Below are 17,927 nucleotides of genomic sequence, written 5' to 3'. Positions count from 1 at the left end.
AGCTTTGTGTACGCTAGGTTTAGGGTTTAAATTATAAACTTTAAAATTAAACAAGTACATTGAGATTTGAGAAGATGCCTATCTTATTTTACCCCACGTTCCTTCCATGCTTCTTTAGTTAATTTTTTGTTTTGCTATGAATGCGTGTTTAATTTGTTTGTTTAGTTATTTCTTATGGGGGATAGAGTTTTTAGCTCTCGTTTAACGAATAAGTTTATGTATTTTGTTCACTATAGCTCTCGTTTTATATTTTTTTTTATCTAAACGTTATTAAAGAAAAAACAAACAACTAAAGCCTTTTCCTTAGTTCTGTAGTCTAGTGTTAATTTCTCGGTTCAATCTGGGTTTGGTTCAAAATTGACCACCCAGTTTTCGATAGTTTCCTCACATGTTTTTTCGAGTATTGTAATATTAGCGCACGTCTTTAGAAGATAAGGATAAGAACAAGGTTAATTTAAAGAAGAAATCCTTATAGTATAGAAGTAATTTTTAGCCTCTGTGAGTCGCAGATTATCAGCGTGCGAATGAATTTTATGAGGAAATTGTTCATGCATATGAGCATATCATGCAGCATATGTCATAGGTGGTAGGATATTTTAGAAGCGCTAACGTTTACAGTTTACACCTAAAGGCATCCGCATCAATGAACCCCGTGGAGTTCACAACTTTATTTTTTGTTTAATTATTTTTAATTTTTTTTCGTTTGATTTAAAAAAAAAAATTAACGGAACCGAGTTCATTGATGTATCAAATAGATATGATAAACGGTATCATTCAAATAAAGAAGATGAATACTAATTACACGACAAACATGTAATTATGGAGGATAATCCTTGTATATATGTTGATGATGAAGAAGAATCAAAGCGTAATTTGAGTATTGAGTCTAATAGAAATAATTATGAAGGACTAAAAATGTATATTGTCATCTTTTACTATTTAATGTATTATGTATTCATATTGGACATCAAAATTATGCTGTTGCACTTGTACATTTTGAGATGACGATGGTCTAGTATTTAATTTGCAAGCACCTTTCACGAGCTCTGTTTATTTTATTGGCCTCGATCGTGCTTTGGTAGTTTAATAGTAAATTTAAAGAATTTTTTTAATAATATATTTTTTAAATTAATAGTAAATTTAAAGTATTGTTTTAATAATATTTTTTTACAAATTAAATTATTATTTTTTTTTTTTGCTCTAGGGTTCCAAATTGCATAAAGCCAGCCCTGATGTTATCACCTTCAATTTCTAGAACTGGTCCGCCCGCAATTACAGTCACAGTCTAATCAGCTCCCAAGGCAAGAAGGAAGTAAAAGATAGGATTCATCCTTTTTGAGTTTGTGTAGTTGATTAGATTTTTTTTTAGTTGATTAGATTTGAATGTTATATATATACTGGATGAAGAAAATGCGAGTTCATGTGTTTGTTTATACAAGAATGTTTATACATGCACATACATCTTTGTGTACACTGCGCTTAGGTTTTGAATGATTAACTATAACATTAAGCAAGTACATCGAGATTTTGAGAAGGTGCCATATCTTTTCCTATTCCACTTTCCTTCCACGCTTCTTTTATTTTTTTTGCTATGAATACTTCTATTATTAGTATTGTTTGTTTATCTATTTCTTATGAAGAGATAGAGTTTTAGCCTTTTCCAGAGAGTAAAAATGATATATTTAATTTAACATTTGATGAGATTTATTTTTTAATAGAATTTTCTCGAAAAGTTTACTCAAACATTACATAAAGCTTTTTTTGTTGGAATTCTTTCTTCCTCAAATTTCAATAAAATGGAAAAGAGATGTTTGGAGAGAAGCTTGAGATTGAGGAGGACAGAGTGGAGAGAGGGAGAAGAAGCTTTGTTTAGGTTGATGCCATTGACAACAGTTCATTTGGTTGATGCCAATTAGGGATGATGTTCTTAATTCATTTTAGAGAACGAGAGAGACGTCGAGTTTTGAGAGAACAAAAAAAAAAGCAATTTTTGAGTTGAAAGAAGGATAAGACGGAAAAACAACACTAAGATTGAATTTCTCAAATGATGTGACTTTAAATGTAATTAAAAAGACAAAAGTATTTTTCTATGTAATTTTTTTCTCTTTTTTAACAAAAAAAAATATAGCTATGTTTCTAATAAAAGGAAGAGTACCGTACGAACACTACACTTTAGCTACACTTTAGCTTTACATTATGTATTACTCTTGTCAGTTGAACTTGGCTTAATAGCCTCACCAAACTCTGTTTGAAGGTTTTAATGCAAGTTTGTGTTTCAAAAGAAAATAGGTAATGATCAAAACCACACCTCCTCTGAACCATTCCATTTTATCGTATAAATGGTCGACATCGAAGATTAGTAGCTCTAACTCTTGAAAGCCACTAAGAAGATTAGTGTTTACAGAGAAAAATTTACATTGATAAAATTAGTACTTAAAAAAATAACACTGGTACTTGTTTTCAGTATTAATTTGATAAAAAAATCTCTTAAGTTAATCATTTCACCCAATTTCTGTTAAATTTTAAACAACTGTACACGTCGATAAGATGATCATTATTAGATTCCACTTTGTAAACATGTGAACTGTCATCTTTTAGTATTTAATATAGATGGACGTCAACTCCATCTATAAAATTAAGCAACTAATGGACATTTTGAGAAGATCATTATCTAAATTTTTTTTTTTGTAAAATAATTTTCATTATCCAGTATTATTTCCAAGCACCTTTCACGAGCTCTCTTAATTTATTTGCCTCGTTTTAGGGAATTTTCACGGCCTTCAATGCGCTTGTACTGCCAATAAATTAAGATAGCTCGTGAAAGGTGTTTGGACCGACAATCAGATCAGATCGGATTTTGCCATTGAGAAGCATATCCATTGAGTGAAAAGGAATCAAGGAAAGAGAAAGGCTAAGGTTATGAATGGGGAGCTGAACCAAAATTGGTTCGTCTGCTTGTGTTGAGCACCCACTCCCAAGTTAACATTCACCAAAACAAAGCAAATGTGTACGTACAGTAATCAAAATAATAATATAAAACTTTAATCCGCAAGCAGTTCAATTTTAATAAGCAAACTAGATCTTGACCGCACCGATGTTATTTTCTATTTTATATGCATATATATTTACATCATTAATGATATACATTTTTAATTTTAATCATATATTAAAATGTTTATATAACTATTTCAAATATAATAATTTATAATTTTCATATTATAAATAATCAACTATTTAAAATCGTTACATGTAATTGTTGTTTCTTTTTATGTATTTATCTTATTGTATTTGCATTTAGTTATTAAACATATTAATATGTGCTTGAAAAAATATATTTGAAAATTATTTGTATTTAGTTTATGTTAAATTTTTACATGTCCTTCAAACTAGATTTTCTTTAGCAATATTTTTATGTATTTTACATAATATATTATTGCATATGCATAGGTTTAAAATATGTTAATTTTAATATATGTGTTATATAGTCTCCTAATTTTAAGCTGTTATGTCATCATATTATATTTTTAACATAATACTTTATATTTATTAAAATTAAATTTATAATTTTATCAATTTAATATGATTTTATCATATTTTATATAATAATTTTTAATATGATTGATTATGATTATAAAATAAATAAAAGTATGATATAATTTATACTTTTAATTTTATAAATAAAATGAATATATATTAATGCATAATAATAGTTATTTGTTAATCATGAAACTAGTGAAAATATTTACATAAATTTTTTGAAAGTTAAGATATTGTTAAAATATTTAGATCAACGTAATAATTTTCTTTTAATATGATTGATTATGATTATATAATAGATAAAATGAGGATATAATATTTGTTTTTCATTTTATAAACAATAACTGAATATATTAATGTATAATAATATTTCAAAACTAATTACGAAATTAGTGAAAACATTTACATATAAGTTTTGAAAATTAAGATCTTGATAAGATCTTTTTAAACTGAATTTTCGATATTTTTAATATATATGAATTTTCGATATTTTTAATATATATATATATATATATATATATATTAACTTTTAAATTAAAATATATCAAAAGATATTATGATTAAAATAGTTCAAAAATTCTATATATTATTAGTTTTATTAAAATATATTTAATAATTTTTTTTAAGGATTGTCCAACTTAAAAATCATATATGAAAAGAAGTTATTTTCTATTTTAATATAATAGACAGATATGAAGATCCGCTATGAACACTATAAATACTCCTCATTTGGAGTGTTCTGTGTGGTTTGCCTTTTTTTTTTGTTTTATTTATATCTAAAATACTATAAAACTCTAGTTGTATATGAAGTTTTTATATAAGCTAATATGTTACATAGTTTTATGTTTTATATTAAGTTCATCATATTAGTTTATCTATATTGTTTAGAAGTTTTATATGTTGTTGAATATTAATTATCATTTTAAATACACATATATATAACATAATTTGAGTGTTTTTGGCAGTTCTTCGCTTTTTTAATATATTCTTTTATTTTTAAAGATGTACAAATGATCATATAAATGTCTACAAAGTTTTTGTCTTAAACAGAATAAGAACTTATATAATCTATAAAATTATTCATATTCGAATTTTATTCTGAATTTCTGTCTTCTTATTTAATTCTAAAATAATTTGGATGGTACCCATACCTAAATTGTAACCCGCAAATATCCAATTTTTTTATATAAATATCTGAATGAAATTTAATTATTTAACCTACAAACTTGACAATATATGTGTATATATATACATATCTTATTATTGGACATCATACTTTAGTTTCTTAACAATTTGCTATTTTCATATTTCTAAAATTTTAAAATTAATGTGTTATTTAATATTAAAAGGAAATTGCCTAAAATACCATTTTCATAGTACCACTTTTAGTGTTTACAATATTCATATTTTTGAAAATTCTCCAATATTAAAGCTTAAATTATTATATTACTTTATCAAAAGCATAATTATTTTTAAGTCATCCGAAGTTAGATATAAATTATATATATATATGTGTGTGTTTAAAATAATTTTGTATTATATTTTGAATAAAATAATATAAGTTATTTAATAAATAAATACTTTGAATTATAAAATTAAATAAATAATATAAATTATTTTAAATTTAGACAGTACTTTGAACCACTTTTTATCTACTTTCACCATTTATACATATGTATTGGACCGCTTGATTCACTCTTATACCGTTAGATCCGCTTAATCCACTCTTATTCCGTTTGATCCACTAGATCCGTAACGCTAGATCCACTTCCTATTTGAAGCCTTAATAGGACACATGGATTTTCCACCAGATGAAGAACACGCCGGCAGAGGCAAGTAGACGGCATAGCCGCCGAGATTAATTTAACACGGTCAGAAACTAGGTTTTGCTTTAGGGCTTTCAGTTCTCTCTCTAGCAATCAAAATACCAAGAGGATAAGAGTACTCCTACTTAGAACATGTCCATCACTAGTTTCTCAATGAATATATAAGGTATATAAATAATAAAAGTAATAAAAACTAGGGGTGTGAGAGAGATTTTTTTTTTTGAACTGAGAGAGATATCATTGCTTGTTTTTAGAGCTTTTGAGAAATCTTTTAGAAATCATCACAACACATGTTTTTCTTGTTTTTTTGAAAATCAAATCACAACATGTTTCTTGATCAGTTTTTAAAAATATTTTAAAAATTTAAACGAGAATGGTATACATTGTCCTACAAATATTAGTATTATAATGTTTAGAGCTGTGGATGAGGAGTACGATTTTTAGAAAGTATTGATACTTGATATGCTTGCTTTCTATCTGAAGGATAGTGAATAGTTGAATGCAAATGGGTTTTTGAAATAAAAATGCATGCAGATGGGACCTTTGAGCAATATAAAACTCATTTAGTGGCAAGGGGATATACGTAGCAGATCAAAGAGTTGACTATGTTGATCTCGAGTCGCAAAGAAGAAAAATTTACACACAGAGTCACTTTTCGACTTATCAATTACATGGAGAGTCACTTCTGACTTGAGGCATACTTTTTCGCTGTGTATTGTCTATTTTGTCCTTCTTAAGCCAAACACTGCAATTACGATATCGGTTTCACTTTACCATTCCAACTGCAATTACGATATCGGTTTCACTCTCCCATCTCCTCTCTCTCTCTCTCTCTCTCTCTCTCTCTCTCTCACCTCATCAACCCTAATCTCGCCTAAAGCAATAGAAACATAATTCACTTCCCCACTCTCTCTCACCTTAGATCTGTGAAGCAAGCCTCCTCCAGAAGTCGTGCGTCGTTATCTTGCCGCTCCGTTTGGATCTGTATGCCCTGTAGCTGCTTCCCCTTTTGTCTCACTGACCTCGTCGAGCTTCTCTTCTACTTAGGAACATGGCGGCATTGAGGCTTCCGTCGAGAACATCTCTCCTCTGTCTCAGAAGACAAAGACGGCTTCCATGGCGAAGCTTCGGTGGGTCGTCAGGTGTCTCTGTCGTTCTTCTGCTGCTGTCGGAGCTACTTCAATTCAGTAAGCCCCTAGCACCAACAGATTGTAAATGTATTGTGGCTCTTTGTAGTCTTCATAAGTTATGTAACGTGTTGCAGGTTGTATCATGTGAACGTCAAACAAGATGCTTGGTTTATATTACCAAACGCTCTCTGATCTTCTCAGTTTTAAGACATGTTGCTCTCCCTCTCTCGGATGGATCTGAGTCTTGTCGATTCAATATTCTTCAACATTGGGGTAAGTGTTTTTTATCTGATTCAAAAATCTGATTTTTCCATGTGTATTCAAAAAACATCATTGCTCTTTACTATATGATTTGTATCTTTTTTGTCTAGATGATTTTCTCTTAAAGCTTCATTGTATCAAGTCTTTTAGGAAATGAATTTTCCTTTGATTGAGGCAAAATAATGTATTTTCTAGAAAAGATACCCACAAAGATTTATTGATTCTTTGCCTTGAAAGTTTTTTGTATCGATGTTACTGTTTTACGAATCCAATTTTTCGTATTTATAGATTTGTTGGGATTGAAAAATGATTAAAGTGTTCATCTTTACTGCAGTAATACAATTTGTCGTATTTTATGGATTTTCGTTGTTGTTTAGGAATTGGATTGTTATTGGCTCTGATACGAGCAAATTGTGTTTCTTTATGGCTATATTTTAGGTTTGTTTTTAAGAATGACTGAGGCATCACCATCTTTGAGGAAGCTTGTTTTCACCAAGGTTTAACGAGTCATGACCAGGAACCAATGGTCACTCACAGAATGTCTTGTTTGTGATTCCTCCTCTTCGTTGTAGACCTTGGATGCAGAGCAGTACATTTAAAGATGGAGATATGTGAAATCGTGGTCCACAAACATCCATGTGTCTATGTCCACACCTACTTCAAAGATGGAGATCGGCAAGTTAACGAAGATACTTGTTCACGAATAGCCAACCACAAACATCCTTGTGTCCATGTCCACATCTACTCTGTTCACAAACTTTCTCCATTCTCTTCTCTACTTACTATGCTCCACCCTTCCATAATCACTGACAAGGGTGTGGACCTTAGAGCATTGAGAGTCTAATTGTTTGGCGCATGAATATGTTTATTTGAAGTTTTCAAAGAGAATTTTTTTCATTGTTAAGAGACTAGACAGTTCATGTACTATATTGACGTTAGGTTTTTGTTCTTTCTTGTTTGCTCACAAATGTATTTGTGGACACTAGCATCGTTCCCTATCCACAAATCTGAGTAACCATAACATCCTTACATGGACATGAAAGCATCCACAACTATAGAACATGTATTATGGATTTGATAGCATCCACATCCACGAAATGTGGACTTGTGAGCAGTAGGATTAACATTTTTAAACTATCTTGTAGTCTTTATAAAAGCTCAGCTATTTAGACACCTAATAAAATAAATGCTTAAAATCTAATAGAACAAAATAACACTTACGAAACAGTCAAACAGTCAAAATAAATGCTTAAACAAATACCAACCAAAACCGCTTGTTCGTCTTATTATTGTTAAGGGCAAAATAGTCAAAAAGTTCTCTCGATCTCTGTAAATGTATGCTACAAGTGGGAAGTGATCCTAGATGTAAAGTAAACTCAAAAAGTGACCTATTAAGTAATCAATTCAAAGAATTACTGGCTACCAAGAAGAAGTGATTTTTTTCACCTACTAGACATCTCAAACGCCTTTCTCAATGGTGATCTCTCAGATGTTATTTATATATGAATTTATCTCCATGATACACAGTAAGAAAAGGGGACACACTTTCCACCAAATGTTTTCTAGCTTGCGTATAAAGAAGTAAATCTACGGTTTGAAACAAGCATTACGATAATGATTACTTATCAAAAAGAAAGCATTACGATAATGGTTCTTAAAGTTTTCCACAATTTTGATGAATTTGGGCTTTGCAAAGATCAAAGGTGATCGATCATATACCCTTTTCGAAAAATCCTTTCCACACTTCATCAAAGTTTGTGTACTATCCTCATATTTTTTTTAAACTAACACTATCCTCATATTATTGTTCTTGAAGTTTATGCTAGGATTGCACATCGAATACGATGGTGCTATTATCAATGTTATGGTGTAAAACTATGAATAAAGAATATTTTGAGACAAATGAGACGATAACCAGTGGCATAACAAACTTCTTAAACTAAAGGCTCATCACTGAATTCCAATCGTAGTCAAGGGATGCCATTTTATTTGCATTATTCCTTGTATATCTGTTGGCGAGGAAGAAGAATCAAAGAGTATATTTAATTTGCAAGCACCTTTCACGAGCTCTCTTTATTTTATTAGCCTCAGAGTTTTCATGATTAAGACTTACAAATGATTGATTTTTTTTTTTGAACAACTTACAAATGATTGATGAACAAAGTAAACAATGAATACATACAGAGTTTTATTATTAGTCATAAACTGTAACTCTTATATATACACTAAATTTTGTTGTCCTTAATTTCACTCAGATAATAGACAAAGTATCTTCCTCAGTAACTTTCATGAACATAATTGGGAATGGAATAGAGCCTAAAACCAAACGCCTAATGCCATGTTCGTCCATAAATATCCCGACATCTTTGCAACCGTTATCGTTAGAGCAAAATGCAATCGTGTAACCGTTCACCAAAACTCCGGTTTTCTTGATCTGGAAGAAACTCTTCGACGAATTTTCTCCAAGTTCTGGCTTAGGACCAACCGTTACGAACAACATTCTAAAGTGCCTTTCGGCCGCAGTGACCCACCAATAGGTTGACTTAGCACATATCATGGTTTTGACGTCCATCTCAATGTTGAAGTTCACTGATTGCGGAACGAACGGAACTTTAGACCTCCAGTTTTAGAATTTTACGGAAATGCCCCTGTTGACCTCTGAAGTTCTCTGCCCGACAAAGAGGGGACATCGGTCGTCACCACGTGGGGAGAGGGTGAGACCGCCACCTGCAGTGCCAAAGTTGAGGGGAATGATGTAGTAACTGCTGTTGAATATCATATCACCATTAATGTCGAGAACTGGTTGGCCGGGGCTTGCGGTCACAGCCAAAACAGAGGTTAAGGCAAGAAGGAAGCAAAACATAGGAGTCATCCTTTTGAGTTTCTGTAGTTGATTATGTTTGAATGTTACTTGATGAAGAAATATGTAAGTTCATATGTTCGGTATTTATACACTGTTGTGTATACATGCACGCACAGCTTTGTATACATTAGGTTTGGGTTTGAATGATCTAATATATTAATTTAGTCTTATATTTTGTCCACTGGTGAAAAATCATAGTAGTACTATTTAATTAATTACTTAATGTGACATATTCAATTATTTACACTAAATCTTAATAATTAATAAAAATATTAATAATAAATCATTTTTAGTTATAAATTTGAGTTTATTTTTAGTTAATACAAAATCTCATGAGAAAATCTAACAAAATACTACCAAATTTTTTAATATATTTTATAAAATAATGCATTATAATTTTATAATTAGTAATGTAATCTCATTATAAATTAATAATAATTAAAATTTTATCATAAAACAAAAGAAAATAAAGATCATATGCTATTTTATAAACTTTATAATATATTCTATATTATATTAATAGATGTGTTTTATAAATTAAATATGATAAAATTATATTAAATTGGTAGATTAACATACCCTAAAACGGTTTCATATAAACTTCGGAACTAATTCAATTTAATTTTTTTGTGGAAGAAACTGAATTTAATTAAAAGTATATATTTAAAATAAGATAATGGCAGCATTTGGTAAATACTTTTAAAATAGAAGGCAACTAGAAAAATGCATGCATTTTGTTTTAATAGTATCAAATAGTCCGGTTCAGTGTCTAGAGTAGTATTTAAAAACATTGGCCAAGACTAGGTCTGGGCATTCGGATACCAATTTGGATATATATACTATCCATTCGGGTATCGTGAAAAATGGTCACATTCGGATATTACAAAAAACTGGGTCGGGTTCGAGTCGGATCCTCCCGGATCCGGATGGGTTCGGGTATATCCGAAGTAACCAAACTATTCGATTCTACTAGGATATTTTATATCCAAACTACTCAAATTTATCTAAAATAACTTAAAAACCCAAAAATACTCAATTTATATAGTTCGAATTGCTTACTTTATCTGAAAATAACCATATATATAATTTTGTTTGAATATTTTTATCCAAAATATCTACTTTTATCTATAAATATCTAAAATAACTATGTTTGATTTATAATTTTAATTTTAGGTATTAATACTATTAATTAATAGAATTTTAAATAATGTTTTATATATATAGTTATATATTTGAATATGTTCGGATACTCATTCGATTCTCGGTACGGGTCGAGTTTGATTTTGGTTATTTGGATCATTGAAAAATGATCTCATTCGAATATTTTGGTAGAATCCGATCGGGTCGGATACCCTTTTAATCGGGTCAGTTCGGGTAAATATTTCGGGTAGGGCTGGGCGTTCGGGTACCCATTCGGGTTTCGGTTCAGTCCATTCGGGTTTCGGATTTTCGGGGTCAAAGATTTCAGCCCCATTCAGATATTTCTAAATTTTGGTTCGGGTTCGGTTCGGATCTTTGCGGGTTCGGATAACTCATTTAAAATATTTTAAATTTTCAAAATTCATTATATACTTTAAATTTTCAAAATCTATAAGAAAGATAATATATTACATATAAATTTTCATAACATATATGTCAAAATACCTTAATTTAACATATAAATTAGTTTTCTTTGAATATTTGGATAAAGAATCAATACATATTTAACTATTTTGGTGTTTTTAGTATACTTTAGCTATTTTAAACATTTACTTTTGACTATTTGCATATATTTTCCGAGTATTTTGGAAAACCTAAAGGTATCTTATATATTTTAATATTTTTAATATACATTATATATAAAAATAATGTATATATTTAAGTATATAAATTTATTTCGGATACATTCGGGTACCAAAATATTTCGGTTTGGATCGGGTTCGGTTTCAGTTCTTTAAATACCGAAATTTTGAATCCGTTCGGATATTTAATCAATTTTGGTTCGGGTTCGGTGCTACTTTTCCGGATCGGGTTCGGCTCGGTTTTTCGGGTTCGGATTTTTTGCCCAGCCCTAATTTCGGGTATGGATATTATGCCCAGCCGTAGCCAAGACACTCCGACACATACAGTAAACCGGTTTACTAACTATTCCAACAAGGTTACTAACGGTATCGACTCAACCCGGTTCAGCCTCTTTTGTGCACTTCCCGGAAGGAAGGAAGCCCATGGAGGAGATCGGAGGAGAGATAGAGACGGCGAAGAAGAGATGCGAATCCGTCATTAACACTATCAACCACCTCCCTTCTTCATCATCAACTCCCATCATCCCTTCTTGCCTCACCACACTCCTCAAGCTCGCCTCCTCCGAGCTCTCCTTCCTCTCATCATCCCTCGCTTCTCCTCCACATCCTCCTCCTCCTCCTCTCAGTGTCAACATCGGCCACATCGAGTCAGTCCTGTGGATCCTACGCCGTCCTTCGATCACCGCCGTCTCGCGCGTCTGCAAGCCGCTTCCTATCGCCAATAGCGTCCACGTCGATCTCGTGTGTACTCTCGGAAAGGCTCCCGTTTGGATCGTCGTCTCCGATAGAAACCCTAATTACATCTACTGGAGCGAAAACAAGGGTTTGAAATCGAGAATCGAAACGGTTCTCGCCGCCGCTCGCTCCACGACGGCTCTTAAACCTGCTTCGTTGATTCTCTTCTTCGCAAATGGTCTGCCTTTACCGGTATACGAGAAGTTAAAAGAGCAATTCGGAGCTAAAGATTTCGACTTTGGCTCTGATTCGGGTTTTGATTTTTGCGAGGAGGGAGAATGGGTTAATGTCGTTCGGACAAGATCTTATAAAGAAGCATTATCTGTCGAGATCGAGATCATAGATGGTTGTCACGACTCTCTTGCGTTTGATGAGCATGTTGTTGTAGCTGAAGCAGAGGTTGCAGAGGTTGTTAGTGAGAAAGATGATGCTTTCTCATCTGTGCTGTCTTCCATGAGATTGAAAGGTGAAGACTTTCTTGTGAACTTCGACACGACAGCTCTTGTGGCTCTCGTGTCTGGGATCGCTAACGGATGTGCAGAGAGGTTATTGGAGATGGATGAGAGCGTGTTGGAGGAAAGGTTCAAAGGGAATACTGTCTTCGTGATTGCTCAGGTACTTACTTACTTACTTACCGTTGGAGTCTTATCTAAATAGTATATATCAAAACATTTAACTTTTTTTTTTGTGGAATTGATATAAGCAGGCAAGATCTGAAGTTGAGAACTCGGTTCTTGATAGAATGAGAGATGTGTTGTCAGGGAAGCGAGGGATTGTATGTGAGAGTGTTGTTTCAGAGTTTAATGAGCTGGTGTCTATGTATGCTGGACACAGTGAGAAGCAAAGAGCTGAGCAGTTGTTGAAGAGACTAATGTAATTCGAATCTCAACAATTATCTTCTGTATCATACTTTTTACTCATTATGATGTTGGATTGTGATTTGTAATAGAGTGGTGAATGACAATCCTACAGAGCGTGTGATGGGACTCCCAACAACGAGGAAGTTAGCAATGAAGAACAAGATTGTGTTTGGGACAGGTGATAGATGGGGAGCTCCTACGTTGACTGCAAACATGGGGTTTGTCAGAGCCGTGGCTCAGTTTGCCATGTCTCTCTCCACCATAGAACATAGCCCCCGGGCTCTCACTGGTGATTAGCCGAAGTTCAGTTTCTCCTTATTCTGTAGTTCGTTCTAGAGACCAATCCTTGTATTAGAAGAAAGAAAACAACAGAGTGTAGCATTGTACTTATTTGGTGTAGATGTCGTCCAGTTTTGGACCAAGAATCATTTCTCGGAAGCAAAGAGACCTTATCATTGCTTTATAGTTCATAGTTATTCTTGAATGCGATGCTAGAGCAGTTGTTGGGTTCAACGTTCTGCTAATCAAAACAAGCCTTCATCAGCTCTGGTTAACGGTTGGTTTGAGTCTCTGTCAGCATTTGGTGAAGCACAGTTTAAAAAGTGAAAATCGATATGGTATACTGCTGGTTATGTGCAATCAGGATCCGGTTTAGATGTATGAGTCTTTCTTGAATCCAACACGTTTTGTTTCGTTATGATAGGTTCGAATGGCTTCTCTCCTAACTACCTATAGAACAAATGAAATTGGTTATGGCTCCATTCCCAACTAACTCTGTTTTATTTATTTTCCTACTTAACTTTCTTTTTCTTTTTGCCAAAGTTTTCCTACTTAACTTTACCAGCAATTATTTCAGCTTTGTTTAAAAATATAAAAACAATTTTTTAGTGTTTATTGTTTTATTATCAATTTAATTATCAAATTCATTTTAAGAATATAGTATTTACCTTTGTTTTTTTTTTAAACCATTTTTTAGTATTTACCTTTGTTGGTAGTAAAATTACGCCATCATCCCTGGAATAAAACACTCGCATTGCTAAAACAAACATTTACTCCAACTATAATTAAAAGAGAAATATGTAAATACTAAATAATATATTAGTTATCTACTTTATTTTTATTAATATAAGAGAAAAAATGGTTTATTGGATGATCTAGTCTAGTCAAGTGTTTAGTTGTTAAGGCTGCGGTGTTTTTTTTTAACATTTGAAGGCTGCGATGTTAAAAAGTTGAATAAGTATAACTTAGCTAAACAGAGTTAGTTGTATGGTGTCAACGTTGGCATATATAGTTCGAATTAAGCTAAGAGAAAAACGTTGATTAGGTCTGAGAGGTTATCAGAACCTATCCATCAAATAATATATGTGACCTGCCATTTAACCAGAAGTCCACAACAATGTTACCAACTCTTTTCTTCTCTTCATGTTTTTTGCGATCTAATTTCAATAGTTTCTCACATATAATTAATATTGCAAAGTATTCTAAGCATTTAAATTAGCAGCATCACCCATTAACTAACTAAAGGCAATACGTAGAATTGGTTGGAATCCACATATTATTTTTTTCCACATATTATGGAATAACAAAGTTCTCATGATCATCTAATGTACGTAATTAGGTTTCTAGAACTTCCATAAATATACACATAATTAAATTTAAAACATAGATCTCAGACGTATAAAACACATATACTATGCATATGGAAAAGTATGTTCGACATAAACAAAATAAGAATTAGCAGTTTAGAAACTATCGCAAACTAATTTTGTTATTGTTTTTTTTACAACGAAAGACTATTCTAACTAATTTTGTCATAGTTATCGAAATTTAATAATCAAACAATATTTATGGTCTAATAGTTGCAAATATTAGTTTTAAGAAATGGAATAACAGTAACTCACAAAAATTATTAGTTAGGATATCAGTATAGTTGTTTTTGTCTTTATTTAGGATATCAATTTTTATTATATGTAAATACGTAAAGATGTCCGAGACTACAGAAACGTAGATGAATGTTGGTGGCTCGAAGTAGCGGGTGTAGGTTAGAATTTAGAGAAAACCCTTAAATTAATACCACACGAATAGACGTTGAGAGGTTAACGAAATTCAGCCCGCACTAAAGCAATCTCTAACCTTATATGTTTAAATGTTTAAATTTATACATATATTCCGTAAATATTATTAATTAACTAATTAATGATCAAATGTACAAGAAAATAAACATAATAAAAGGTAGATCGATTACTTAAAATGGATGTGGTGTTGGTTAGGGAAGACGTTGGCATCAGTCGCCGGTCGAGAGGTCCGTCCAAACCCTCCCAACTCTCTAACGGATTCTTTTTTATTTTTATTTTTCTCTTTACATATATACATAAACTTTATATAAGACTATATATATATATATATATATATATCATATACGTGCTGTTGTTCTTCACCTTTCTTCTTGTTCCCACATACCCATCTTCCCCAACCTTTCCCAAAAAAAAAACTTAGGGTTTAAAGCTTCAAGATTCGTAAAGATATGAATATAAAACACACAAACGCATAAAAACTAATTGCGTATGCTGTTTATATAACATCTTTGTGTTGTCTTTTCTTGTGATATTTTTATTTGTTCTTGTATTGGTTTAGATCGCTACACTCGAGATAAAGGAGTTAAGTAGTTAATTAAACAGATCGGCCTAAAGAAAGAGAAGGATCATGTGTAGTCGAGGCCATTGGAGACCAGCAGAAGACGAGAAGCTCAAGGATCTGGTCGAACAATATGGTCCTCATAATTGGAACGCCATAGCCCTCAAGCTCCCTGGTCGATCTGGTAATAATTATCTTCTAGGGTTGGTCCTAACTATTAAAAAGGCTAGAGTCTGATATATGTAATAAAATGGATAATAATTTCTAAATATGTTGATGTATATATGCAGGTAAGAGTTGTAGATTGAGATGGTTCAATCAGCTGGATCCGAGAATAAATCGAAACCCCTTCACGGAGCAAGAAGAAGAACGACTTTTAGCGGCTCACCGGATCCATGGGAACAGGTGGTCCATCATAGCTAGGCTTTTCCCTGGAAGAACGGACAACGCCGTCAAGAACCATTGGCACGTTATCATGGCTCGACGCACACGTCAAACCTCAAAGCCTCGTATTCTTCCTTCCACGACTTCCTCTTCATCTTTAATGGCGACTGAACAAATCTTTATGGCTTCTGGTGATCGGAAGAGAATACATGGAGCCGTCAACTATCCTTACCAATTCTCTCATGTCAATCATCTTCAGTTCCTAAAGGAGTTCTTCACCGGAAAGATCGGTTTAGATACCAAAGGTAAACTCAAAAAATGATGGAGATATATTATCATTTTAGTGTTGCATGGATTGGTGATAATTTTCATGTTCAGAAATTTGCAATGGAGTGTAGCGGAGTTTTATTTTTGTTTCCATCTTTTCATTGCATAATCAAAATTTTGTGATGAATTTTCATTTATTTGTGATAAAATCATATTTTCTCTTTCTTTATTACGTACGTAAACTATCTATGTATTAGTTTAATTATAATTATGGTTGCAACCACATATATAACTGATGATTTTGATCTTCGTTTTCAGATGCGATCGCAGCAAATCAGGGTAAAAAGCCTATGGAGTTCTACAATTTTCTACAAGTAGATATGGATTCAAACAAGAGCGAGATTATTGATCAAGATTCAGACCAAAGCAACCCCGATGACTCGGACAACAAAAACGAAAGTCGTATTCCTTTCTTCGACTTTTTGTCTGTTGGAAACTCTAATTCCTAGGGTTAATTAATTCGTTTGCAGTATATCTGTACATACATGTATACGTATGCAAGTCCTAAATTTCTAGCTTTAACTATTTAGTCCGTATACGTACGATACCTTACATCGATTACACGTATGTTTAACGTATAGAAATTACTAAATAGTGAGCTCTAGCTAGCTAATCTGAGCTTAATGTAAATGGATCCACAACACATATTATCCTATTAATCGGGTTGTATGAGGTGGGTAAAATGTCTAATCATATAATTCTTCTACCAATAAAAACAATCATATAATTAAACTTACGGCCGCGTTCTTAGTTTAGAATAGTACTAATTAAAAAATGGTTTACCAAAGAGAACAAAAGATGTCGTGTAACCAAGAAGCATATGCAATTACATCAGCGGGATATTCAAGCATATCGCTTACGGTCAAGACGATCAGGCACAAATAAAACTCATATATACACACACATTCATATAGTTCCTTGCAAATTATCCAATATCCATTAACTTATGTGAATACATTATATATATCATATATGACTGACATCAGTTAATAAAAGTATCTTAAAAATTTAAAATTTATCTTTGTGGAACAAAATGTTTTTTGGAAAATCTTACTTGCGAAAACAGAACGCGTATTTCATTATTCTTCCACTATAGCAGGCTGCGAACGTGTTTCTTTTTTTTTTTTTGTAAAACGGCTGCGAACGTGTTTCGCTGCATGTAAATATTGTATATTAGTTACTAACATTAAATAACTAATTAATCAAAACTACAAGACTGAGTTAAGTTTTGGTTAATAGTTTGTTTGTCAATAAAATGCAGTGTGCAAGTTTGAACATAAACACGATTAAATCGAGAATAGTGCTAGCATAAGCCACAGTTACATGATATAGGTAGTTAAAAAGAACAATATAATGTTTTGCACGTTTTTTTTAACTGAAATCAATGTGATGTATTATATACACACACAATGACACAAATTCTATAAAAGGTTTTAGATAATTGGAAGGTTTTTAATGGTGAGGTATGATAACGGAAAGACGAAATGGATGTTGGAGTATGATATGATTAAGTTGGGCGTAGCTATCAGCCACCAACAAAGATTATTTCAAAGCAGCATGTAAAACCTAGTCAAAAATAACAAAATTAC

At 32.1% G+C, this 17,927-nt stretch overlaps 2 protein-coding genes, 1 long non-coding RNA gene and 1 pseudogene across 4 annotated transcripts; 3 read left to right on the top strand and 1 right to left on the bottom strand.

The window, feature by feature from the left end:
* The first annotated feature begins 6,138 nt into the window (after positions 1–6,138).
* On the top strand, positions 6,139–7,706 carry LOC108839829 (uncharacterized). Its single transcript, XR_008942959.1, has 3 exons — positions 6,139–6,550; positions 6,628–6,766; positions 7,193–7,706. It is a non-coding gene; the product is annotated as an uncharacterized LOC108839829 (long non-coding RNA).
* A 1,299-nt stretch (positions 7,707–9,005) lies between these two features.
* Positions 9,006–9,660, bottom strand: LOC108838155 (kunitz trypsin inhibitor 4-like; annotated as a pseudogene).
* Positions 9,661–11,750: 2,090 nt separating this feature from the next.
* LOC108825124 (uncharacterized) lies at positions 11,751–13,461 on the top strand. 2 transcript variants are annotated; one of them, XM_018598466.2, is made up of 3 exons: positions 11,751–12,748; positions 12,840–13,006; positions 13,106–13,461. In XM_018598466.2, the coding sequence occupies exons 1-3, from the start codon at positions 11,822–11,824 to the stop codon at positions 13,173–13,175; spliced, it is 1,164 nt and encodes a 387-aa protein (XP_018453968.1). In that variant the 5' UTR covers positions 11,751–11,821; the 3' UTR covers positions 13,176–13,461. The 2 variants fall into 2 exon arrangements, with proteins under 2 accessions (XP_018453968.1, XP_018453965.1); XM_018598463.2 differs by having other exon boundaries at positions 11,757–12,748; positions 13,083–13,461.
* A 1,975-nt stretch (positions 13,462–15,436) lies between these two features.
* LOC108840494 (transcription factor MYB54-like) lies at positions 15,437–17,024 on the top strand. The gene is made up of 3 exons (XM_018613319.2): positions 15,437–15,811; positions 15,918–16,316; positions 16,597–17,024. The coding sequence occupies exons 1-3, from the start codon at positions 15,697–15,699 to the stop codon at positions 16,785–16,787; spliced, it is 705 nt and encodes a 234-aa protein (XP_018468821.1). The 5' UTR covers positions 15,437–15,696; the 3' UTR covers positions 16,788–17,024.
* Positions 17,025–17,927: the final 903 nt, after the last annotated feature.

Source organism: Raphanus sativus, chromosome 2 (assembly GCF_000801105.2).
Source record: "Raphanus sativus cultivar WK10039 chromosome 2, ASM80110v3, whole genome shotgun sequence".
NCBI lineage: Eukaryota > Viridiplantae > Streptophyta > Magnoliopsida > Brassicales > Brassicaceae > Raphanus > Raphanus sativus.
The sequence above is the reverse complement of the archived record's forward strand: the minus strand, read 5'-3'. Positions and strand labels throughout refer to the sequence as shown.

Excerpts from the sequence above, each read along its gene's own strand:
- LOC108825124 (XM_018598463.2), top strand. The coding sequence starts at position 11,822 with ATGGAGGAGATCGGAGGAGAGATAGAGACGGCGAAGAAGAGATGCGAA. Across the intron at positions 12,749-12,839 it reads CTGTCTTCGTGATTGCTCAG|GCAAGATCTGAAGTTGAGAA; the intron begins GTACTTACTTAC and ends TGATATAAGCAG. Across the intron at positions 13,007-13,082 it reads CAGTTGTTGAAGAGACTAAT|AGTGGTGAATGACAATCCTA; the intron begins GTAATTCGAATC and ends GATTTGTAATAG.
- LOC108840494 (XM_018613319.2), top strand. The coding sequence starts at position 15,697 with ATGTGTAGTCGAGGCCATTGGAGACCAGCAGAAGACGAGAAGCTCAAG. Across the intron at positions 15,812-15,917 it reads CAAGCTCCCTGGTCGATCTG|GTAAGAGTTGTAGATTGAGA; the intron begins GTAATAATTATC and ends GTATATATGCAG. Across the intron at positions 16,317-16,596 it reads GATCGGTTTAGATACCAAAG|ATGCGATCGCAGCAAATCAG; the intron begins GTAAACTCAAAA and ends CTTCGTTTTCAG.